Source organism: Ciconia boyciana, chromosome 2, assembly GCF_034638445.1.
Source record: "Ciconia boyciana chromosome 2, ASM3463844v1, whole genome shotgun sequence".
Taxonomy (NCBI): domain Eukaryota; kingdom Metazoa; phylum Chordata; class Aves; order Ciconiiformes; family Ciconiidae; genus Ciconia; species Ciconia boyciana.
Window position 1 is genome coordinate 111,392,334 of NC_132935.1, and position 25,681 is coordinate 111,418,014.

At 41.7% G+C, this 25,681-nt stretch overlaps 1 protein-coding gene across 4 annotated transcripts in view; it reads left to right on the forward strand.

Annotated features, from left to right (window-relative positions):
- GLI3 (GLI family zinc finger 3) overlaps positions 1–25,681 on the forward strand; it is a 216,348-nt gene that overhangs the window by 106,172 nt on the left and 84,495 nt on the right. For all 4 annotated transcript variants that reach the window (XM_072853542.1, XM_072853543.1, XM_072853544.1 and 1 more), the window contains one exon: positions 11,394–11,499. In XM_072853542.1, the coding sequence (XP_072709643.1) occupies positions 11,394–11,499 (106 nt within the window). The remainder of the gene's footprint in view (positions 1–11,393; positions 11,500–25,681) is intronic.

The window sequence follows — 25,681 nt, forward strand, 5'->3', positions numbered from 1 at the left end:
ACCAAAGCCCTCTTTTGTGCAGCGTGTTGTGCAAACATACAACTATAAGATGGGCTTTTACAGGCTTGGGAAATCTTCAGGCTCGTGCTGCAGAGCTGTATGGGCTGAAGTCCTGCAGCTTGGGCACTGCTCTTGGCGATGTGCTGGCTGAGTGTCAGGGGAAGGGGTTTGCAGCCATCTTGGCCTTGGGGAACATGCCAGGAGTGTGCAGAGCATGAGGGGCCATACTGGCCCACACCACAGGTCTGTCTAGCCTGGTATCCTTTCCAAGCAATGACCAAAAGCAGATGCCCAGGAGTTAATGTAAGAACATGGCAGGTGATTCTTCTCTCCTTTTGCCCCCAGGCACTCTCCCAACTTACCAAAATTTGCAGTCCAGGAATTTCCTGGTCTGTAAGTGGTTTCTACACATTTGGACCCTTACTGCATTTCTCTTCTGTGACTTTCCCCTTGAGGCCATTTAAACTTCCCATGTCCGTAGCCTCCTGTGGCAGTTGGCCTTGTGGCAGGCAATATGGTCTGTGTGCCTCATACTCATTTGGCCATCTTTCCCCTCCTCTGGCTCCTGTTGTCTCATAGCACCCTTGGATTCTCCTCTAGGATGTAAGGAGAGGAATGAAAAGCAGTGGCCTCCTCTTTAGTGCCCCCTTACCCACCCGAGGGTGCAGAAGAATGGTCCTTTCCCACTTCTCTCACATTTGTGGGGTTGTGCTCCACCTAATTCTACATTTTCTCCCATCTTGTCCCTTAATCACCAAGCTGAAGAACATGGCTGTGCATAGGCAGGTAATGTAAGTTTATCTCTGGTGCACCAGGACTGGAGGCTGGAGAAAGTGATGCTGTTGTAATTATCTATGATAGTGCCAAAAAGCTCAGTCAGAGACTGGGGCCCTATGCAGTAAGCACTGTAGACAGGTGATGTAAAGATGGAAACTTCCCTGAAGAGTTTGCTTTTTTGCTGTTGCTATGCAGAAAAATCTTTGCTAATGCCATGGGCTGCTTTGCCTGCTACTGCATTTGTGTGCTTCTGCCTGTTCAAGTCTCCATTCTTCCATTTTTCCTTTTCTCTCATTAACGGGAGTGTTTTTCCTCCCTGGTGAGGCTGGACCTACCCACGCAGTCTGTGACACTCAAGTCCTAGCAGTGAGGCTTGTCCAAGAAGGACGCAGTGCGGGCAGGAGAGTTCAGGAGCTGGTGGAGCTAGTTCTGCAGCCAGGTGCCCTCTGCAGTCGTGTGCCCCTACTCCGCAGCTCTGATGCAACCAGGTGCAGTGTCTGGTTTTGACACATCATGCTGCTAACTCAGGGCTGTCCTCATGGGGTGTAAGGACCATGAGCGTTAATTGAGCTGAGGTTGTTGACTCTGATTTTTTGATTTGTGTTTTTAAACAAGTACCCTCAGACATACATGCCCTTCATCCAATTTCTCAGCGGTGGTGCTACCTGTTAAGTGGGTGATTTAAAGGCTTGGCCGCTTTTGATAAGCAGCACTTAGTTCCCAAAGCAGGAGAAGCAGAGGCCAGATCCTGTCGCTCTGTCTGCAGAGAACAAGAGAGGGGATGAAGATGAAGGTGTTGATATAACTTTGTGAGGAACTTCCCATATGCTGTAGAGAGAAAAGCCCTTTGGTGGGGAAGAGGAAATGAGGGGATCCTAACAATAGTCCTAAAAACCCAACAAAAAGCATGCTTATATCTAAAGCTGATACTCTCACTCTCTGAGTAATAGGAAGCAAAGAAGAATCTGTCTGTAAAGAAGAACAAATTTTAAAAAAAAGATCATGAGCAAAACCCAAGAGAGATTCGTAAAGAATGAGCAGTTTTAGGTACTAGAACCACTCTTTTTAAGGAATTAAAGAAATAATGGGTAGTGGATAAAATAATGTTATTCTAGCTCTTCGTTGGGACTTTTCACTGAAGAGGGTCAGAGTGTCTCAGAAAGGATATCTCCTTGTTAACAGTGACCAGACTGAGGCACAGGAAAGTGATGTAATTTGACTATGGCCCTTTTCGTTAAAAATATTTGCCTCAAAGCTTAGCTTGAAAAAACTAACTCAGATTGACTGGAATATTGACAATATGACATTCTCAAAAATAGACTGAATGAGTACTTAGGATAAATGTCAATATGGCAAATTAAGGGAACTCACCATACTTCCCGTCTTCAGTAATGATCTGAAACAAAAAGTACCCAGCATAAAAATGAAATATAGGGGAGAAGCTCTCTAAGAAGCTGAGGGAGGATGAGGGAACAAGGAAGAAGAAAACAGCTTAAAGTCAAGTATTTAGAAATGTCAAGAAGTAATAACCGAGAGCCAGTTTGTGTTGCCTTGAGCAGTGCCCGTTTCACCAGCCGACCCCTAGAAGTGGTAGGTGGATCACTGCCACATGATGAAGGCATGGCCTCACAGTGGCAAAATGAAAGGTAATGTTATTTGAGACTGTGTATCAGAAACACATACCCCTGCTGGAAAGAGAAATTTGCAGAAATAGGTTATTTGTATTATAAATTTCTGAGGCTGCCTCCTCCTAAACAGTGCCATGTCAGCCTACATGGAAACCTGATGCCCAAGAGTGCAGGGGTGACCACTCTATATTTCTCCCAAGCTGGAAGAAATCCAGCGAGCAAGAACAAGTGACTGTGATTAATTTAGAATATAGACATAGAGATTAAGGGATGCAATAAATGTATATTATCGAGTGGCCTGACAGCACATGTGATAACTATCTGTTCATCTGCAAGAGCTTGAAGAGTGTAAACACCACAGAAGGAGAGTAATTGCTAAGGATGGTACAGAGAGAAGCTAAATAATGATGAACATTTGGATGAAATTTTTAAAAAATCAGGTTGAACAGCAGGGAAAAAGAAATCTCTCTGAGTGTTCATCTGATTGTGCATCCCATAGAATCTGAACTGTTTTAATATCTAAAAATAGACATAATTGATATAATTATACTTTTCCCTCTCTAATTCCTATCATGCCATAAATTACTCATCAAAGCTGCTAAGTATAACCTATTTCCAAGTCTTTCACCCTGTGGTCCAGACCTTCAGCTGCTGGAAATCTGTTTAGCTACAGTGATTTTCATCGTGCTATACTGATACCCAACTGTTTGAGGTTTGGCCTTTCAGATAGCTTTTAAACTTGATTCTGGTACACAGAAGAGCACACAAGTCTCCAAAGCATCATTTAAACAAATAATGTTTGCAGACTGACTCACGCTGCTGCTTTATCAACTTCTAAGAATGTCACCAAAGCTTGTTGAATTACCCGACTTGTCTTTGTTTGTTCCCACATCAAATCAGCAGCAATACAAAGATATTTCTAGATTTTTTTTCCTAGTTTCTAGCTTTCTGTTACCTCTCTCCTTAGCCACATTTACCTTTGGATCTTACAGGTATTTGTCATTGCTGAGTTAATGCATGCAGCTGATAGCAGGGCATTTGAATGGTTTCCTTGAGCTGTGTTGAGCCGTAGGGAATAACCAAGTTGTTGTGTGGCAGCTCCTTGTTCCCACTGGTCAGGAAGCCCATGTTAAACCTCTGCTTAGGAGTAGTTTGGAGTTAAGAGCCTTGCTGTGAGATTTCTCCTTTAGTTCTCTCCAGTGTGGATCAGGATTTATTTCTTTTATAATCTTCTTATTTCCTCAGTTTCCACTTTGTAGCTCACCTTCAACCACTGGAATTTGCTGTGTGTTACAGAAATGGGCATGCACACATACATAGGTACAAATTATTTGTGTATATATTGTGGTTATGCATCTAGTTACTTGCTGCTCGTAGATGAGGAAATGCTGAGGATGTGATCATACACATGTGTAATCAAAGTTGGGAAGCATTCCAGAGCAGCTGGGTGAAACCACTTGTCTGGGGTTGTTGAGAGTTAAACGTGGATGCTTGTTTTGTTTTCCATAATTCCAGGGCAGGGGGACATTTTTAAGCGGTGGAGGATGCACTGACGCATGGTGGCACGAGAAGTTAGGGGGAGGAACAGCAAAACAGCAAGCGTGTTGCAAGGCAGAAGCTGAATTATTTTTTCACTGCAGAGTCTATTGGAGGTAGCGGAGGGAGGGATTTCTTTTGTCAGCTTCCTGGCAGAGGACAATTTGTCATTTTCTTGCGGAGACCACATTATTAAGTTTGTTAAGAAATGCTGCGTGGGATCCAGAGGTTATGAAAAAGATGAGCTGTACTGTACCAAGAGCCAGCTGCCTTAGATGAAACAATTTTCCCTCTAAGTAACATGGTGATGAGGCTAAGATGTCTTGTTGTCATCGTCTTTTCCTGAAAGCATTGGCCAATGTACAGATGCTGGCTATATACAACTGTTGCTCATGTTCATGAGGGTTTTCTAAGGTTGCTTATAGGATGAAGCAGCCAGTGTTGTTTGGGTGGAAGAAGGTACTGAGGAGGGATATTCCTGGTGCATTTACACCAATTTGCTGTTTGTTCTTGGGCAAACTGCGCTAGTGGAGTGCCTTGGCTTTCCTCCTCTGAAAATGTGTGTCCTGGGGGGCTGTGGGGCAGCAGTGCTGTGCCCACGCTACTCACCGGGCAAGTTCACAACTGCATGATCAGGGCAGCACAAGGAGTCCTTCCTTCGCTGACCGGTGAGTCCATCCCAGTGGAAACAGTCATTTGTGAGTCACTGGGCTGTGATGAATGACAAATTATGTTCTAAAAGAATTTGAGACTCTCCAGTCCAAGGTGTTTTGTACATGCAGTATATTTATTACCCTGCAAGTCTGTCTCTTACTACTTTTTTTTTTTTTCTTTTTCTTTTTTGGATGGGCAAACGGCAGGGAGCACTGGAGTAAGTTGAATGGACATGAGGAAGTTTAGTTAATATTCCAGAAGGCAGTCCTGCTCCTCAGACAGCAGAGTTGCAGTGACTGGGAGGAATAATAAAGCATTCAAACTGAAATCAATCCAGCAGTTATTTAGCCAATACCTGCAGCAAATTTGGCATATTAAAGAACTCTCAGTGCCAGCTGATGAAATAATTTCCAGCCACTTTTCTTCCAGCACACCAATAACTGCTCCTCCTTCATGTGTTTGGCATGATGGTTGTTGTGGAACTACTAAAAACAATAAAACGTGTTCCCACAAGGTGTTTAAGTTTACAAACTAAAAAGTGGTAAAATGGATGGCAGGGATCTAAGATGCCCCGAAGTCTTAATTTTCAGTTTTGCAAAGGTAGAAATTATTTTTCAGCCATAACAAGAGGCACAGAGCTGCTGTGCTCTAGTTTGTGAGGTTTGGCCTGGAACTCCTGTGGTTTATTTTTAAGATCAGTGTATAGGCTGTGCAAGCACAAGCAGAGGGTAGGGAGGGGGAGTCTGATCATCATTAATACACACAGACACATGGAAGGGGTGTGATCGGATTGAAAATGGTGTTTTTCTCTGAAAGTGTTATATCTACTGTATGATATCACAATTAGTGTTACTGAAATGGAGAGGACTTACCAATTAAAAATTCTTTTTCTCACTCTCCCTCTGTCCATTTCTTAGCTTTATCCATTTATTTGCCCCCCCCCCCTTTTTTTTTTGTTTTGACATGGATTTTTCTTTTTCCTACTTAAAATCTCCTTCTCTGTGAAGTCACATAGTGAGTAGTTGTGTCCATGTCAACACGATGGTTGCCACATTGGAAGCATGCGCGTGCATGCATGCACACACGGACACACACACACACGGGAAAGCCTCCTGAGATAACTGGCTGTAGCACATCTGTGGATCAGCCTGCATATAAGCAGTGCTTCAGATGGCAACCAGCCACATTGAAGCAGCAACCCCAGTCACCGTAGGGAGACTCTTCAAAGTGCACGAAGTTAAGTGCAGGCATTAACGTGTGGCTGTTGCTCAATCATTTTTCTTTCTGATTAAAGGCTCTGTATAAGCATACAAAGAGAACATAACTCACCCCTTTTTGAAAGAGAACTAAAAAACCCCCCAAAGACAACATGTGCTCTTATTGAGCCCTAACGCAAGCTGTAATTAAACAGAAATCCAAAATAAGATCTTTTCTTGGCAAAAAAGAACCTAATTCTTGCCATAAAACCTGGCAATACCATTAAATTCAGATCAGTTGAAGCGAATGTACGTGAAGAAACAGTGGTGCCCTTAGGGACTCTGCAAACCTGAATATTAGAAAATTCCCATCTGGTGATCAGCTTATGAACCAAAGGAAGTGTAGAAATTTGCTGGCAAACTCTTCAAAACTGTTCTGTGTATTGAAAAGACATTAGCGGGGAAGCTATATTTTGCCTGATATTGTTTCTGTTACATCTGGTGTGAAAGCTTGGTACCACCGAGTTTAGCATCAAGACCTAATGAATTTAAGTGGGAAGGAGATTTCACCTCAAATGAAGTTATATCTGAGGTAGTTTTGCACCTGGCTCAGTTCTGACATTTAATTTGGTGAGCTGATCGTCCTGAGGACAAATCTGCTAAAACATAACGAGGGCTTCCTCTGTTGGGCTTGAGTCCTGTTTTTGCTTGGCCCCGATCTCACAACACAGGTGCAGGCATTGGGGCCACACTGGGCATGTTCAAGCTGATACAGGCGCTTTCTACAGTAGCAAATGTTTTCTTGATGTGCTGAAAAATGCAGCTGGTCACTTCAGCAGCCGTCTTCCTCAAGGGTTTGGCATGAATCACAAGGTGCTTGAGCAAGTCGGTTAGCTGAGGGCAGAGTGTTTTAGTAGCCTTACCACCACGGCCAAACTTTCCAAAGGTAGTGATCCCCAAACTGAGTAAGGATTATTTGAGAGACTACAGAGTCTACAGAAAAGTTATCCTTAACTTCAGTGAGCTTTGGAGCAGCCTAACCTCTTTGCTGTTGGTGTTGCACAGCACCTTTGAGCTGGCTGGCATTGTCTACCTTTCCACCAACTCTTGCAGTGAATTGCTGCTGCCTGCTACATGTCATCAGACTGCAGTTCAGGTTTGCTGTTCAGCAGCAAGAACCATACCTGTCATTTCTCCCGGTTTCTTTCCCTTGATGCTGCAGGAGAGACCTAGGTTGCAGACTTTCAGAGAACAAGTGTAGGTCTCCTTTCCTGTATGGGCGTGATTGTAATTTGAGAGAAATGATCCTGAATAGTTAATACTAAAAGTATTAGTATTAAAAAAATACTAAAGTATTAAAGTGAATACTTTCTTTAAGAAGGCAAGAAGGATTCTTGAAGAAGAAATGAAGAGGCATGTTTTACACAACAAAAAGTCAGCATAAATTGTCGTATTTTCCAGAAAATCTCATAGTGCTAAATTTGATGAGTTTGTAGCATTTCAGGCAGTTGTATCTCCCATTTTGTTTTGAGGAGACCCTGTTAGCTATGAAGGAGACAGGAGAGCATCTGAAGGAAGCTTATAGTAGTAGGCAGCGGAGAATACAGAAGAAGGCAACAGCTACCAAATTCAGCAATGTGTGAGGAGTGTGTTTAAGTATATTTCCAGTGCCTTGGCATGTCCTTACAAGTTCTTGAAAACAGTGAAATTTAAGCACAGAATCAGATACTTCTGCTGAATTGGAGCTGAGGGCTCCAAATACACAGGCAGCATCTGTCCGTCTCGACTTCTGTACTGTACACTTATGTCAGGGAGTCTCTGCAAGGATGTAATTGAAGTGGAGTGGTCCAGGAATTCACGGTTGCCTTTGAATGTCTATAAGAAAACTGCCTGGTATAGCTGTGGTAGTTCACATCTCAACCAGAATTTTTAAGAAGTTGCAAATGGTAATAAATAATTTCCCTAGCAGAATAGGAAATTAGATTTTGTTGATTTGTTTTGGTGAGAGGAATTCCTCTTTGCTAAGGGTAAGAGTTTTGTTCCTCACACTTTAAATGAGAAAGGTGAAAATGTTATAGTCAGAGCAGGTATCCTGTCTTTTACACTAAGTTGCCCCCTGGTTTTCTAGATAGGTAGAGCATCTCTCACAAACAGCCAGGAGTCAGGTAGGTCCAGATTAAATTCTAGCCTGTGAGTAGTCTCACTTGTTCTTTACTCACCTACAGCATAAATAATAGTGGCAGAATGTGCCTGTAATATTCTGATGGTGCCTTTAATGAAATAGTTACTGGGTGGGATATGAAAAAGCAATGTGAAACTGGCTACAGCCTGAGTTACTGCTTTGCAAACTTCTTACTATGTATTTCCATATAAATACATGTCAACCGATTACATTTTTATGGAGTTTCAAGTGAATTCCAAGTGAAGCCCTGGACAATGGGTACTTTGTCAGGTGTCTGTTTGATCTAAGTGTCTTTCTATATAAATATTCAATGCTCTTCAAAGTGGAGTGGTTTTGGACCCCCAAGCCCATAGAATTTACTGCCTACCTCTGCAGTGAGGGCTGATCCAAAGACGGCAGAATTTGAATTCCCTCTGTAAAATTGACTCCACTAGTTCTGCACATTATTCTCCCTGTCTCCCATTTAGCATGTTAGTCTGCTGACAGTAGAGTACACAGCACTTAGCAGCTGGTTTGTGGAACCATCAGTCGGGAAATTATATGATAAATAGGAGGTAGCCAGGTTTAGTGGCACTTTATTCTGCTTCAGCAGTTTTAGCCTGACTTTGGAAAAGTCATCATGTGGTTTTTCTTAAGGGTTGCAACAGGAGATGGCTACAGTGTAGTAACTTATTACACATACACTTGAGTTATGATGTTCACCAGCTGTATTGCTCATGTGTAAATAATAAACTGTGAGATGGATAATTATGTTGGGTTTTGATAGGCAGCTCTGCTCTGGTCGGCGCAGGGCTGATAGAGACAGCTCCCTGTGCCGTGATGAAGTACGGCTGTTTCCCAGATGGAAACTGCAAACAAGATGCAACCAAGATATACAAAGGAGCTTAATGTGAGAGGAGTCAAAAAGGTGTTCTTGGAGATTTATATCCCATGTGTTAAATACAACTTGTTGGTGCTCTGCGCTGTGTAGGCCCCACAAAGGGGAATACCCTTTTTGGGTCATTTAATGCTCATTTTCCATTTCCCAGATAGGGGAAGATAGATGATCACATTCAGGAGGGTTAAATGGTGTTTCACTGCATAAATATTGGGACTGCTTTTAAATGGTAGGTGCTCAGGCTGGGTGAGGGTAGGATAGTGAGGAGGCTGAGCATCCTGAGTGGGATTGCTTGCCTTGGCCACGTGGAGCCTGATCTGTCTGACATGAATAAGGGTGACAAAATCTCTGTGGTCTCACCTGTGCTCCCCAGACTTGCTCTTTGGAGACACGTAGGGCAGAGAAGGACTTGCCTGTGCATCTACGAGGGCGTGAGTGACTTCCTCCTTTGCTGAAAAAAATGGTGGCAGAGTTTCTATGGTAAAATGCCAGATATCTGCTTTAAAATCTCCTCCCTTCAGCTTACACTGCTGTAGTCAAATACCAGCAAAGTAGGGAATAGGACAGGGAGGGAGATGTGCTAAAACACGCTTCTTATGCCCCTTTTCCCCTTCTCCACCTTGGCGGCTGGTGAGGAGTGAGTTTCAGGAGGTGGCAGCAAGCATCCTTCACTCGGATGATGACAATGTGTTCACAGGGGTACCTGGTTGTCTGTGACCTACCTGTACTACTGCTCAAGCCCAGGAGTGCTCGGCATGGGGAGTGAAGCTTGTAACAGATTGCATGCCAAAGTCCAGTTTGTGCAACAGAACCAGAATTAAAGCTGCCGCAAGTCTGAACTCCCAGCTCCCAGTAGTAAGCCACAATTATTTTTCATTTATGGTGCCCAAGCCCTGAGTCAGTAAATGGCAGAAATGTGCTGTGGCTGATCACATGTTGGTGATGTTTCACAAAATCAGGCCATGAAACTGGACAGGCTGTGCCAGATGTTTCCAGATTTTCCTGAAATACTAGGAATATTTCCTTAGAATTTACGTGATTTCCCCTTCGTCCCCTCTGTTTACTCCCTCAGGGCCATGAGGTTTGTTCCTCTAGTTCCTTCTCCCTCTTCAAAACATAATAATAAACCAACCTAACTTTTGACAAACACCAAGGGGAAAAATCCTTTTTTTTTAAAACCATCTCTAGTTGGCGTGAGGGAACTGCTTTCACAGATAACATAATCTAAGAGGAGGATTACGTTTTGCTGAATAGGAAAGGCAGGAAATACAAAGAGAAGATACCTTCAGGAGTCAGCGGGCAAAACTGAAATAGGCTTAGTTTTACTGCCAGTGCATAATTAAAGTTTTCTTTCTTTCTAGAAGCATTTTAGTAAATCCATGACACGACCTAATGTCTGTACTTCTCAGCTTTTCGTGTCAGATAAACACATGACTTCATCCAAAGTGGCAATCGGGTAATAATTGGGCAGGATCGGTTTGTTCCGTGCTGCTGGAGATGCTCAGCATCTCCTTTGAATTTTGAGCATTTGGGAGGCAGTGGTGGGCAGCACAGTTGGCAATAACCTCCCTTAGACACACAAATTACACCGGTGTGCTGGTGTGGAGGGCTGTGGTCCGTGTGCATTGTGTCCTCCAAAGCTGGGAGGCAATCCTGTTGCAGAAGTGGTGGGGAGCTGTGGGGCAGGCTTGCGCTTGGCCCCTCAGGGAAGAGCCTGTGGGGGCGGCAGGGGCACATTCCCCCTTTTGTCAGCCTCGTCGCCGAGGCTTTCTGGAAGCAGTGGGGAACAGGAGGCCTGGCAGCTGCAAAACCCCTTGTCCTGTGAAAGCCTTGGAGGAGATGGGGCAGGGGGGCTTACTGCAGCCATGGGTCCCCGGGTCTCCAGCTGTGGGGACAAAGAAAGCACCCTTCCTTTTTAAAAGCAATGTATGAAATGAGTCCCCCTGTCCTAAGGCACATTGTCCGGATGCGGCCATCGGTGTGACAGTTAAGCATCTCCGGTACGCCCTTTCCCAATTGCATTTCCCTTTTAACTCTGTTTTCTGATTTACTCCAGATAATCATTTCTCAGCATGCCGCTTCAGTTTTGCTTTCCATTGTAGGATTGTGTGTACATCTCTGAGGATATACTTTTTTATTGTATTGTATTCTCTGCTTAGCCTTTTTGTCCTGGGATGATTTTTTTTCTTGTTTTAATAAAAAATAAATAAATCAGGAATGCTTATGAAAGGTTTGATGGTCCTTTTGATCTGACACTTCACATATGGGCACATAATTATTTATTAAAGACTTCTTTACGTCCCTTTCCATTTAAGCTATAAAAAGAGAATATTAAAATTAGTAAATACATATTCATGCAAACACTGTAGGCCAAACTCTCCGCTCAGACAGACCTGACTGACTGCAGCAGGCAAAGAGAATGTGACCTGTAAGTTGTAGTGCTGTTGACACATGCTTTTCAATATCTGTTCTGTCTTTATAAATGTTGTTTTTGAAGAGTCGTTGGAGATACTCAGATCCGGGAACCTCGCTTGTTTTTTCAGATCCGCCTCACCTCTTTCCAGCATTCCATCCTCCTGTACCAATTGATGCGAGACATCATGAGGGACGCTACCATTACGAACCATCTCCCATTCCTCCTCTGCATGTGTGAGTATTCAGTATTTCCCCTCGCTTCAGCTGCCTGGAAGAACGGGCAAGTATATGAACCTTTGCAGTGCATGAAGCCATGCACCTGGAGCATTTTGCCAGTCTTGCCGGAGAGCAAGATTTACTTTTGGAAAGCGTCGAGGTTATCTGTTCGTGAAGCAAAACCCAGGCTGGTGCCTGAGGAATTCCTTTTATAATAGGCAGCTGTCAAGTGTTACCTATATGTTTTGCTGACATTTATTCTGTGTGCTGTCATTCTATAAATACTAAATTAAACAGTGCTGAATCCTGTAAAATACAGCCAGACAAAATATGTATTTTGTCTGTATTAGGCTTGGGATTCTTCATAGCTAAAATTTCCTCTCATGCCAAAGGTTTTTTTTCCCAGTGACTGCTATGAAGCATAATGAAATTTTTGGTAAATTTTCGTAGTCCCTGTTGTGTGCACATACAGGCAATCGGTTGATTGATGGGAATGTCACCCAAACAAAATGGCAAATGTGATAGAGCACATGGTTTACACAAAGATAAAAGAAATGAATGCCAGTGATAACGTGCATTAGAAAAGGGTGGTAGTGGTGAAATCCTGTAGAAGTAAATATTGTCTTATTCTATATGGGGAGACAGATATCAACGTTGCAGAATAAAACAGTTGTTGTGTCCAGAAAACTGCTATATATACCATTAAAAATGGAGCCGAAAAGCAGGGCTTGGTACTCTACTAAAAGGCTTGATATATACATTTAATCATATCTACTAATCACATCTCATACTGAGAAAATACAAGAAGAAAAGCACAAGTAATACTTTGAAGAATAATGCTAGTTGTTTAGATGGCAGATTGCTTTGCTATGGCTATTAGTTACAGCTGTGTAATTACATATATGCAGAAGAAAAATGAAGTTGTTTTAAAACAAGTCCTCCTCTGTGAGCAGAATTAATTGATATTAACAATCCTAACTACATGCCCAAGTACACACACAATATTTTACTAACAGTTTTTTTGGGTCAGTCTTCTATTACTGAATTGTAATTTCAGAGCAAATTTGCCTGGAGGTAAGTAATAAATCTGTGTTGAAGTCTTCTTGGGCATTAGAGGAAAAGTGGGTATTTATAGAAAGAGAGAGTACAGAAACTTGTGATTTATTCCTCAGAGTTCCTCTGATGCATCACTATTTACACCACAGTCAACCACATCATAAAATTTACTCAAATACATGCTTAAATTTGCTGCTAAAAACTGTTGTAAGCTGAAGGTGGCAGGCTCAGAGTCATTACATGGTCATCCTAGATTTTGCAGTGCAGTGAATATTCTGCCTGGATGTTTTTGGGAGCTGGGGGGATGATCCTGCTCCTTCTGAAGCTAGTGGGGAATTTGCCTTTGTCTTCGGTGTGAGGCAGGCAGGGTAGAGACCCCCAGAAAGTGTTTTAACCTGCGTCAGCAGAGGACTGTCATCCAAAACCTGGGGACCACCTGTGAGACTTTGCGGAGGCTTCTGGATCCCGTGCCATGTGGGACTCTGCCTGGCCGCACTTGCTGTGCTGAGCCCTCTCCAGAGCCTGAGCCTCATACCTTGCCATCCAGCCCATACTGTGACACCCTGCACCTGCAGACAGGGCTTTTGGGTGGGTAGACCACTGTTCCCCGCTTCGGGTAACAGTGGGAAATCGGGACTAGCAGCCTACGCTGCTAAAAGCACCAGGATTTCAGTAAGAGCCCCAAAAGATGTTGAAAATGCCTTCTTCATGCCTCATTTGGCATTCAGCGGTAGTCCCCTCTGACGCCAAAATCAATGCCCCTTCTGTGGAAAGGTGCCGCATGCCCCCGCTCCCTGCCGTACCCCGTGGTGCAGCGGTGATTCAGCTGGGCCCTGCAGAGGCTTGTTAGAGACGAGGAGATCTTAGCATGATCTGATATGACTGCAGGCAGCTGCTTTAGAAACATACTCTGGTATCAGCCCAAGCTTTAAACTGAAAATTTCCTTGATAGTGGCAGTTTATTTTTCCATTAACTTCTTCCGCTCATTTGGTTTGTATCGCCGTTGGAATGATGAGCTGTAGTGGACCCTTGGAGCCATCGTGGTCGGTGTAATTTAATGTAAATACACAATTAAGCAACTTGGAAAAAAAAAAATCTGTCGGACTCCAACAACTTCTTTGTAAATGTTAAGGTTTGTCATGCTTTTGCAGTTTTCAGGAATACATTTTAATGTATGTATGAGGTAGACACCCCGCAGTTTTCTTTCAAGTTTTACAGAGCCTGGTGTGAGTATCACTTAGGAGTGTTAGATTTGGGATTGTTTGGAGCCATTACTTGAACTACTGTCCTAACACCCATTAAAAAAAAAAAAGACGAAAGAACTGGTTCTGAGAACTTATTAGAGAATTCTGAGAGAAAATGGCAAGAACACCAGTCAGGATACAAATGTTTACCCACAGCTTCATCAATGACTTCATTGTATGAGTGGTTTTCACCTCAGCTTCATAATACTCTCAAATGTCTGTGTGTGTAATATAAATTAAAAAAGGGCAAAAAAATGGCATCGTTCCAGTTATCCAAGCTCCTAGAAATGTGTTCCAGAACCTGTCAAGCCTTAGTGGAATTAGTTGAGGTATAATACAAGTGCAGAAAAAATGTGGAGAGGGCCTTGTCTGCATGATACCTACAACATGTGCACATAATTTTGAACAGTGGCCAAGTGAAAAAGAAAAAAGAAAGGAGGAATTTTTAAGGTGTTACAGGTCTGTTACGTACTTTCAGCTCTAAAGATGTATATGTATATATAAGTATAATTCTTGTAGTTTAATTGCTGACGGGCAGAACTGTTGTATCCCAAATTTCAGCCTGGAGCCAAATGTTATAACTGAGTTATAAACCCCTAAAATAAGGGTTTATGTTTATGATGGAATTGCTGACAGATGCTTATGTATAGTAGGACTAGCAGGCATTGCTGTAATTATGCTATCGTATCCTATCATTAAAGATTTCAATTGAAAGAGGTTTATAAATTGCTCTTCTTCTTAGATAAACCACCCTACATTAAGGCATCAACGATATGGTGCAGAATTAAATTAAAATCTCATAAAATGAAATATGTTCTGTATTAGCTGTTTGACACTTAATTTGCCTCTGAATGAGTAGAGGAAATCACAAATTAACCTGCCTTTGTTTTTCCAGCCATGGCTTATTAGGTGTTAGAACAACTGCAATTACAGCCCAATAATAACCCCCAACCCTTATGAATATGTACTGAAATGTGTCACTTTGTGTTACCAAAACCTGTTTGTTAGGACTGTGTAGTTATCCTGGAATTTCTACAGTACATCTTTGGTTTATACTTCAGGGCAGATGTATGAAACTTAAGTTGTTCTTTAGTGGCAACATATGAACAGTGTAATTGGAGCTGGAGCTTGTGTTTTCCTTTTTATTTTCAAATTCAAGGCATGAATCTTAGTTTTAAAAAGTATTCCAGTAAACTGTAATTTAGTTTTGCTACTTTTCATTGAACTAGCAAGTTAAATTACTTGTTAAACACCATATGATTAAAACATACCAGAAGAAGCATGGCTTTAGTAATCCCACTTCTTGCTTTGTTCTTCTTTGTTGTTGTTTTTGTCTAGCTCTTTCTTAATTTTCAAAATTGATTTCTGAAGTAAGGCACTAAAGGAGAAACTGAAGCTAAACTGTGTTTTGGTCCTTGACATTTGCTAGGCCATCCAATAGAGTGTGATGGCTTCTCTGGATTGGTGTGCAGTGATTCAAAATCATGCTGCTTCTGAGGGTATTTATTTGGACATAAATTAATACTTTGAGCATGCCATTTTATTTTACTCCTCAAGAACCAAATTACAAATTTTTACTATCAGCTAACTCTTCCAGTTGCCTGATGTCTTTGTTGACGTTGGCTTTGTTGGAATGAGAGTTGTTAGCAGTGAGCAGAGGAAGATTAAGGGTGTCTTGACTGTTTTTATGATAGTGCAAGTATAAGTAACTTTATAGTCCCACAACTTTTAAAATCTGACTTAGCCAGAATGACAGATTTTATTAATTAATTAAAAAAAAAGCTGCTAAGGCAGCGGCAAACTTCTAGTGATGGATTTAACTGCAGTGATTTAGGAAGTTACCATTCTTGGTCATTTATTTGTTTCCACACCTTTACTGAGTTGTGTTAATTGGTTGCTCCCAGTCTGCTTCATTACAAAGTTGGGTTGGACGGCCTTTGAAGGTGACCTCACCTGGTCTTTCCAGGCACTGTTAATGCGGCTGTGAAGGAAGCATGCTCCTGCAGAGGTGGCGCAGCGGACAACTGCCAGGTGGCAATATCAGGAATGGCTCCAGGGCGGTGGCCTGTGTACATCTCAGAGCAGTTAATGGACATGCTGTAGGAGGCTTGTAGAAAGTTAGTTTCAGGGCTGAACATCCTACAAGATACATTCCCAAAACATTCATCCATTTAGTCTCCATCTCTCTTGCCATCCTATTTTACATTAGCCCTGGACTGTGAGTAAGGGAGCATGAGCAGGTAAATCTAAGGGAAGGTGCACTGATGTTACCCATATGCTTACAGCCAGGGGAGGCTGCCCTTGCAAGGAGGAAGATGCAAGGTAAAGCTGCTGTCTTGTAGCTTCCTAGGATCAATGATACTCCAAGCTCCTTTTTTTCTAACTGCTGATTGAGGGTAGCAGCATCCAAGTTTGTCAGTCTTACACCCTGAAATGATGCATGTGCAGGTAACTGTGCATGTGCCTAACACCAATGCTTTGAACAGATATTTTGAACTATGTGAATACATACTAAGGCAAAGCATATGTTTTGCTTGCAGTCAGCTTCAAGTTGATAAAAAGAGAGTCTGATTCTTGGATATGTTATTTCATATCTAATTTATACAGATATCACTTACACAAGGGTGAAAAGGAAAGGAAAGGCAGGCCCAGATGCTCAGCTTTCATCAGCCTCTGATTTTGGACCACGCAGTACAATGGGGCAATGTCCAAATGTGAGAAGATTAAAGCGTTGGCTCCGCAAAATATCCTTGCTTATATGAGAGAAACTGCTTGCCATACGTTTGATAGGACATTTAGGTTTTCCCAGTCCCATCACTGACATTTTGATTTTTACTTTGTGCTTTCATTCCTAAGCTCTTATTTCTTTTAATAATCTTAGTGTTGAAACCTCTTAAATCTTTTACCTGCTGCTTTACCTCAGTGTACCTCTAAGCTGGAGACTTGGCAAGGAGTCCGTCAGCTTGTCAGAGTATTCATTGATCCTTTCACAGTGGGAAGGAGAGCCCCACCCAGTGTGAAAAACATCACTTGTTGAATTGGCTTTAATTACTTTAAGACTTGGAACGGGTTTTATGGTTTAGCCAGGAGCCATCGAAGAAGAAAGACTGGGAAGCTCTTGGGACATGAAAAGATGACTGTAGTCACAGCTTTCCAACAGCATCCATGAAAGTATTTTCTGTAAGCAGGGAGAAATCTTGTATTAGATGGGAAGCACCCCAAGAAACCTGTCCCTGGAAGTGGAGAAGTGCAGCATCAAGAATAAGCAGCTGCTAATAGCCTGGAGGATTTTTATAGCAAGTCTCTGAGAAGGAAGCAGCATGGTCTGGTGACCGTTAAAGGTTACTCAGAGTTTGTTATATCATAGAATCATTTAGGTTGGAAAAGACCTTTAAGATTATTGAGTCCAACCATAAATATGCCATGGATATGCGTGTTGTAGGCTCTGCAAGCAACATGTATGCCTCTTTTTCTTAGTGACAGAGCAGCATGGCGATGGTAATTCACCAAAGTAAAATAGCCCAGGCAGATGCCCGAACATAAACTTCAGCAGGTAGTTTTCATTCAGTGCCAGGCCTTTTACAAAGTGGGGAAGAGGAAGCCTGAGTCTAGACCAGAGCTGCGATCTCTCACTCAGTATATAGTGTTGCATCATTTAAAATAGTGAATCAGTGTTTTGTTTAGCTGTTGGTACTTGTTTAGTAATATTTACCTTAAGACTTGCAGATCATAAATTCTCCTTTGCAAGCACACTTGCAGAGTAGCTTCAGAAACAGACCGTGTTTTTAAAAACTGTCTGAAACTGGGAAAAGTTTGGAAAGCAAATTATTGGTGACATACATCAAATAGCAGAAAAAAAAAGGATATGTGAGAGACACTCAAAAGGAAAAAAGTAGGTAAAAATGTAGGTAAAAACAGGTAAATATTTTTGAATGTAGCTGTTTTACATAAGTTTAGTTATGTTGATTTGTTTAGGTAAGCTGTAGTCAAAAGTTTTTGCACACTCAGTTCAACTCTTGTATTTCTCACAGATTTGGTCTCTTCCTGCTAGGAAGAGTATCTTATTTAAAAGTTCATTTCTGCTGGCAAATAAATTCTAGCTCAAATAAGGATTCACTGCTAAAAATCATCCCCATTTTTAGCAAGCACATTTACATGAAAGTCAACAGAATTGCCTCTAAGCGCACCAGATTACATTTGGTTCACATCATTCATCTGTTTCTGTGGCGGATAATACTTTGTGACATAATCATTTTCTCTGGAGTAGCTAATTGTAATGCCAAGGAACTGCAGATTTAGAAAGGAGAAACAATAGCAGCAGATAAATATTGCGTTAACAGAGGCTCTTTGTTCTTCTCGTACAGTCAACTTGATTTTGGGGTGGTTGGAGGAGTTACAGCAATTGAAACAAGAGGAAAATTTTGGTGAGGTTTTTAATGTAGAAGGAAAAGTTTGTAAAAAGCAATGGTTTGTTTTGTTAAAAATCCTTTGGTAGAAACTTCCCCCAAATCTTCCATTCATTTTTTATGTTGAGAAAAGCGCTCGAGAGGCAGCAGACCCCAGCCTTAATGAGAAAGGCATGCTTCCACTGGCGGGCTGCTGGCTGGCCACCTCTCATGATATGGTCACTTGGTAGCAGCAACAACTCGCAGGACAACTTCCCGGGGCAGCACACAGGGAGGAAAAAGAAGGGAAAGCCCTCAGTGGTCCTCAGGAATGCTCCTCTGCTGGTCTAAGGGGGATCAGTTGCCTGAGCCCCACCTGAGAGGCAGAGTGGCACAGGTTCTTCTGGTGGGGCCCAAATCCAGTGGGGCCCAAATCCAGTCTTCAAGAGGTTTGTTGGATTATGTTGTTGCAGAGTTGTTGCTAGGTTTATCAGCAGTAAGGTATCTATCGGCACTGGACAGTATTGCCACTTACCTGATTTACCCCATCTGGGCAGTTAACGGTGCTTAGATGAATTCTTAGCTGCCAGGAAGAAGTGGTTCCCTGAGGCGGGCTTTCAAACCAGCATGAATTAAGAGATGATGGAAGCAAAATGAATGGCCAGCAAAGTCATGCCTCGGGACACAGTGTTGTATGTAACATTTTTCTGTAGAATGAGGAATAACTGGGCATGACTTTGAGCTTTTGGGGCGCTCCCTGTGTGCAGATGTGTATACAAGTGTGCATATTTGTGTGTGTGTGCATGCATCCTCTTTGTACAATAGGGTGAATATCTTTGCTTGCATTTATCATGGACTAAGTAATGCTAGATCTTTACAGTTAAAACTAATGGAAGGATCTACACAGAGTCTGAGAAAGATGGAAAATTACAGGGAAAAGGTGAACAAAACAAGTAGGAAAAAATAGTCATGGGCAAAAACATTGAGAACATGTGGAACATTAACTTAATTTAACATTTAACCAAAAATACATAGAATAGCTGCAGTGCTAGAGTTCTGCTGCTTGAAATTTCTATTATCTCATTCTGTTATCAGCTGCAAAGAATGCAAGCTCTAAATATAGTGCACATTCAGAGGCTCTGAGCCTGTGGTTTCTTGGACAAAATTCCTGTGTTCTTTGTGCTGTAGTCAGCAGTATTAGTCGAGTGAGCAGATATTGACTGTGGTATTCACGTGCAGTGAACCAGAAGCAAGCCAACTCTATAGAGGCTGCTGTCAAACTTGTTGCAGTGGCCTGTAAGGTACTGGACTGTGACAGACTCCTTTTTTTTTTTCAGTACAATTCTTCCACTCATGTTAAATCTTGCTTCAAAGAGAACTGAAATGTTACAGTCTTAGTGTTCGTTCTTTCTTTCTTTCTTTCTTTCTTTCTTTTCTTTCTTTCTTTCTTTCTTTCTTTCTTTGTTTGTTTCTTTCTTTCTTTCTTTTCTCTTTTTTGGCTTTCTTTTTTTAAAGTGTACTGGTGAGATTTCTATGCGGTGAATTGGAAGTCCGTAAAGTGAGAGTAGGTATAAACTGGATGAAATGTGAGCAATGAGTACATCTGCAGTGTAGGAACACAGAGCATCTTCATCATACTCTCACACAATCTTTCCCTGACTTAGATTCTCTCCTCCCCGAGAAAAGGCATCATGTCCTATACTCTTGGAGTATGGATTGCATTTAGTTTAGACTTTTTTCCCAAAGGAAGAAAAAACAGAAGTTAAATAACACCTTGTTTCCCTTTTTGTTACCCCTTACTCAACCCACTATATTTTATATATATATGTGTATGTATATGTCTATGTTTGCATATTTGTAACATAAAACAGGCTTTTGAGCTGGTGTCAGCTGTGCTTCTGAGATGGCAGGAGACTAACTAGCTGCCCCTTACGTATTCTCCCTTGCATATGGTGCTAGGAAAAAAAAAAGACAAGACCCTAATTCCATCCGAAGGAATGTGCTCAACGGGTGTTTTATCTGTGTGCCTCAGGGTAGGCTGGGCCAACGTTTGTGACTGATTTTATCGATTAATAGAGGAAACGATTTAAAGAGAAATGTTATGCTGTTTGATTTTTGCTCTTAGGATGCTTTACGTGACCAAGGAAGGACTTGGGACCTTTTTTTAGAAGAAGTTTTTCATTGAAGCTGGGCCCTATGAAGTTGCCATTAAAGACCAGGCAAGAATATGTTGCATAGTGCCTTCCAGCACTGAATGTGTAGGCCTGATCCTGCAATAGATTATGACTGCATTTATAGTTAACTTCACAGGGTTATTGGAAATTTTCTGGAGACCCCACAGAGGTTAGACACAGAGGCAAAACATCCTGAAGCCCGTGAGCCAGGAATACAAAGCTTCCGAAGGAACAAACTGACCTGTCTTCTTCTTGAAAGCATTATTTATGAAGTGCTGTGACCATTGGTGTTAAGGTTCAACAGAAAATTAGGGAGTATTTCGCGTGAGGGAGAATTTCTAAACATATCAGATTTAAGTGGCTATCTCTTTAAAGATACACATCTTTCAGTCCTGTATCTCCTGTTGAAATTCAGCCTAGATTTATCATGCCTTATCCACTGGCCTGTGGAAGAAAAGATTGATAGTCTAGTCCAGTTTATAGGGGCCACCAACGCAAATAGCTCCATTTAACAACATTGTAGACAGATTTGGGGGGGGGGGGGAGGCCAGGAGCTGAATGACCAGGGGCAATCAGGTGTTCTCTGCTTCACCCTGGAAGATCACTGTCAGCATACATCATCAAGACAGTACCAAGAAAGCTTGTGTAGCTGCCTCTGTCTTGGTTTGCCATACTTGTTCCTCAGTCTTCCATCCTGACATCATTTGTGGCAACTGTGATTCTACTCGTGTGATTAGATTGAATTACAAAGGTGCTGAGGAAGCAAATGTGTAGGTCGTCCTGCTGGTGCAGGTGTGTCCCAAGTTGGCCAGTTTGTTCCCTTTTGTGGTTTTCATCTGCACGCCTAGCTACCTATTCAGCTTAGGGAACTAATAATGCTTCCAGCATTTAGATAGTGCATTTACTTCAAAGACTTCAAAATTGAATTTACTACTTCTCTAAAAAATGTGCAGCCAGAACATTCATTTACTTTACACTTAATGCTTGTTTTTCACATATTTCCTCCCACAACCACATTAGAAGTGGTGTTCCCACCAATTTCTGGTTCTTGAGGTTGTTCAAAGTTAGAGTTTTGCCCAAGGAATGCTTTTTTAACTCCAGTTTTGCACGCAAATAGAGCAAGAACAGCAGTGTGAAGTCTTTGTCTCTTGTTTCTTCCGATGGCTGTGGTGTTCCAGCCATTATATATTCACCATTTGTGAGAATCAACTTGTAGTGCAGATTACGTAGCACTACAATGGCTTTCAGTGCCTGCAGGATCAAATAAAGAAGCTGGCCTGGCTGATATAAAACTTCTTAGCCTAACATGAGAACTGAGTGTTTTCCCACTCTGATTTGGTTGCACCCCAGCCAGCCCCCACACCTACACCTTCAATACTGGCAGAGAAAATACGAGAAGTGACTGTTAACAGAATATCTTTCTTCCCCGCTCCTAACTTTGGTTTAGCAGCATTCATCTTTTGATATAAGTTGTGCTTCATATAGCTGTGGATCCTACTGCCCTCACAGATGTTGGTGCTGATCTGTGGCTCGCCTGGTATTTGCGGTGGTGCTTGGAGGATGGGAGAAGCTCGGAAACAGTTGTGTTTTCATAGGGTCACTCCTTGACTCATAGTCGTGGGCGCAGCGTACATAAGTATGGTACACCTGCTACTGTCACTGAGGCGCACTCTCAAAATTACTTTTCTTCCCCAAATCAACTGTCATGGATTTGTCTGGGGGAGGCATTTCAGAAAATAATCTGTGTATTTTATACAGAAATGCATATACAGAAATTTCTGTACATCTGTTTGGTTTTTTTTTTTTGCTGCAAGTAGTACTGTTAGGTGAGAAATTCTCACTGGTACTCTCTCTGTGCAGTAATCATCACTAATCCTTGTGAATATCAATTTTGGGATGTCTGCTAATGTTAGTACAGAGATGTGAAGCAAATCCAGCCATACTTAACTGAAATGATTAATGCTGAACCTTCACATCACCGTTTCTGTCAGGATTGTAGTCCTTTAAAGTTAAAATTGTAGTCAAATTTGGTTCCTTTCACAACCAAATTTAGGTAGCAAGTGCAATATGAGAGACATTCAGTCACTGAATTTGTCTTTTGCTATTGCCAACTTGCTTTTGTTTTAAACTGTTAAGATCTTATTTTAGCATATAAAATTAGAATTGAAGGAAAGCTTTCTCTCTTCCCCCAAGTCTCAGTTTTGTAATATTGTGGACGTGACTTACAGTAGGCACTGGAAATGAAAGCTGAGGGGTTTGTTTTGCTTTGGTTTTGAATTTGGAAAAAGAATGTTTCTTGGCATCACAGAACAGGCATTGAGGAGAGTGTTCATTTGAGGTAACATGAGAGGCTTTTCGGGTGCTTTGCCAGGAGAAGGCAAGCCTGCCTTAGCGGGAGGAAGGAGTTAAGGGAAGAAGAGAAGCTGAAATTTGCTGAAACAATAGTGAGCATGGCATTCTCGAGAGCGAGGTAGGGAGGGCTTAGAAAAATCATCAGTGAATGAATGAAATGAGGAGAAAGGTACTTAAGTACTAAAAGTGCTAAAAGCTTCATTCTCTAAAAGTTTAAAAACATTAAATTATGGGAATAAAAACACGTTAGTTGCAAATTCTGTTTTCTGAGAGAACAGCGTATTTGTGAAATTCATATATCAGTTGATTTCCAAGTTTTATTTTACTGTCACAGGCAAAACTTCCCGTGAATACCACATGAGTTTTGTTGAGATTTAGGACCAGCCTCAAGCTCTTCTTTCTGGTCAGGTAATCCCCCTGGTGGATGCAGTAATCTGGTCTTCACACTGGATCCCAATTAGCAATGTCGTTTTTCCAGCGAGAGTATTGCTGCACATAGGCAGGAGTGCTCTTTGCATGCAGGCTGCATCCTCTTCTGATCTGTGAATGGTAGAGAGAGAAATCGGGAGTACTTGTAGAAACCATTTCAACTCTCTTCTTAGCTTTGTACCATTTGGATGTTTTTCTTCTTCTCCCAGTCGTGCATACACATACGTTTGTGCACTTTCTCTGTTGTGCGTAATGACTTCAAGGTTATTTTTTAAAGACCTTCAGGCATTTTCTGAGTGTTTTTGAACCAATGCACCATTCACCGGTGTACTGCTTGTATAGAGGTCGTCTTTGATGAGGTCTTTGTCATATGCACCCACTGAAGTTTCAGTGTACTCAAGCATTAGAAAAGCCACTATTTGAGCGTCTTTGTTTTCTTTGTTGAACTGTTTATTTTGCTTTCTTCCCACACAGTTCCCTGGCCTCGCTCTGACAACTGCTTTTCTGCATGAATTACATTCCTCGGGGCCGCAAGTCTCCTAATTCTTCCAGTCGATTTGATTCCTGCCTGTGTGATTAGTCGTCTGCTCCAACACAAGTTGGTCTTTGCCAAGCAAACTGCTTGCTAAGTGCCTTTAACATGAAGACCTAACTACATTTCTTAACCTCATTAGTGTGTAGGGCACTGCTTCATTCCGGCTTAATAACATGGCCACTATTGAATCATCACTTGCTCTAAAACAGGTTACGAAAAGGTTACCTAAGTTGTCTGGTTTTCTTTTTGTATGACTGTGCTTTTGCTGGATAACAGTTTCTTTCAACACATGTCCAGTTTTAGCATATAAGTTGATCTTTGAAAGGAGACCCACTGATTCTGTTCAGATAGATTTGTGATGCTGAGAAATTTCATATTTGTATGTTAAAAAAGAAACTCAGCGCCTCTTTGGAAACAGCGAGTCTAAGTAGTGAAATCGGTAAGAAAATATGGCTTTGGGAGGAAAGAGGAAGAGGACCTGGGGGAGCTGATAAAATTTTCCTACTTGTTTCAGCTTTAGAATTACAAAGATCTCATCTTCACCACTTTAAATACAGACTTCTCGCCATAACACTGAATAACACAGCAATGTGGCCACAGTCTGCATTGGTTCGCTTTGTCTCATGGGATCAATATTTAGCTGAACGTATTGTCACTGAAATTTAGATTTCAGTTGCAATTGCGCGTAAACTTGAATGGAAAAGCTATGACAGGACTTCCAAATGTTGTAAAGGCAGTAAAAAAAATGAAAGTTTCCTAAGAAGACAGCGTCACCAGGGAGCCGGGGGAAGAAAGGAGGCGCTGGGTCACATGCCACTTGTGATGGTGCATTTGTGCAGTTGCATAGCACAGCCACTCAGAGGGTGAGACTTCATGATTAATGGTGTTTATTCTTGACAGAAGCCTCCTTTATTTATCTGCAATACAGTTTAGTGATTTTATCAGTCACCTGAATGAAAAATATTCAGTCATACCAATATTGCAGTGTAAATTGAGTAGAGTCACTTTTTATTATATCTTTCAGCCTTATCATCTGCACAGTAATTTTCTAGCAGGGGTTTGATACAGAAAGGCTGGATTTAGCTGTACTTGACACAAAGCCTCTTCAATTTCCCCTAAAAGTTCAGGCTACTCTTAGAAATGTGTATAAATATATATATAAAACCCTCTTATCCAAGCAATTTCAGGATTTGAAAGAATAAAGATAAAATGTGCAAACCTGGATGTGAGAAATGTTGTTCATATGAAAACATCTAATAGCTCTGAAGCCACTGGTGAAATGCTCTTTAGTGTTTAAGCTTGTGGCTTAGTGCAGTTCTTTTTGCATGGCTACATAGTCTGACTTTCTTCTAATCAATCATCATCCAACTCCAATCAGCATACAGGCAGAGCCTATCGTTCATCCTGGGTGTAATTTCAGAGTTGAAGACTATAATGGCCACATACAGCACATTAGTCACTGCGATAACAGCTAGTGGCACTCCTGAGGAAGGGGGAGGATGGGGGAGAAGGGGAATAAAATTCTTCTCATTCTCACAGTGCATTAGTGAAATAGGAGCAAATGTTAAACAAATGTTTATTCAATTAGCTGACTTAACAGCATTAAGTGTGAGAAAGCTTCTGACACTCCTTTGACCCTCTTTTTTGCAGGAGGAGAGGAAGGGGAAAAGGAAGGAAGAAGGGGGTGCATGAATGCTGTAAGGATTTATATATGCCCACATATTCATATGATTCTGCCGCTGTGGTTAAACACTTCAAGAGATGGCAGGCCTTGCCTGTAACTGAGAGGAGGCTAAAATTTGAATAGCAAATGAGACCACCTCTAGAGCATCAAAAGAGAATTGCAGAGCAAGGAAGTTTGCTGTAGGAATGCAGTGGGTAATTTCACTGTCCAGTCTGTTATTAATAACAACAGATAATGAATAGGCTGTAGACCTTTTAGATTTCCCTGCTGCACTTTGTGCTACAACATAGTTTGAAGAGAGAATGGTATGTGGAGGTCCGTGGCAGTCTCTCCTCTAATA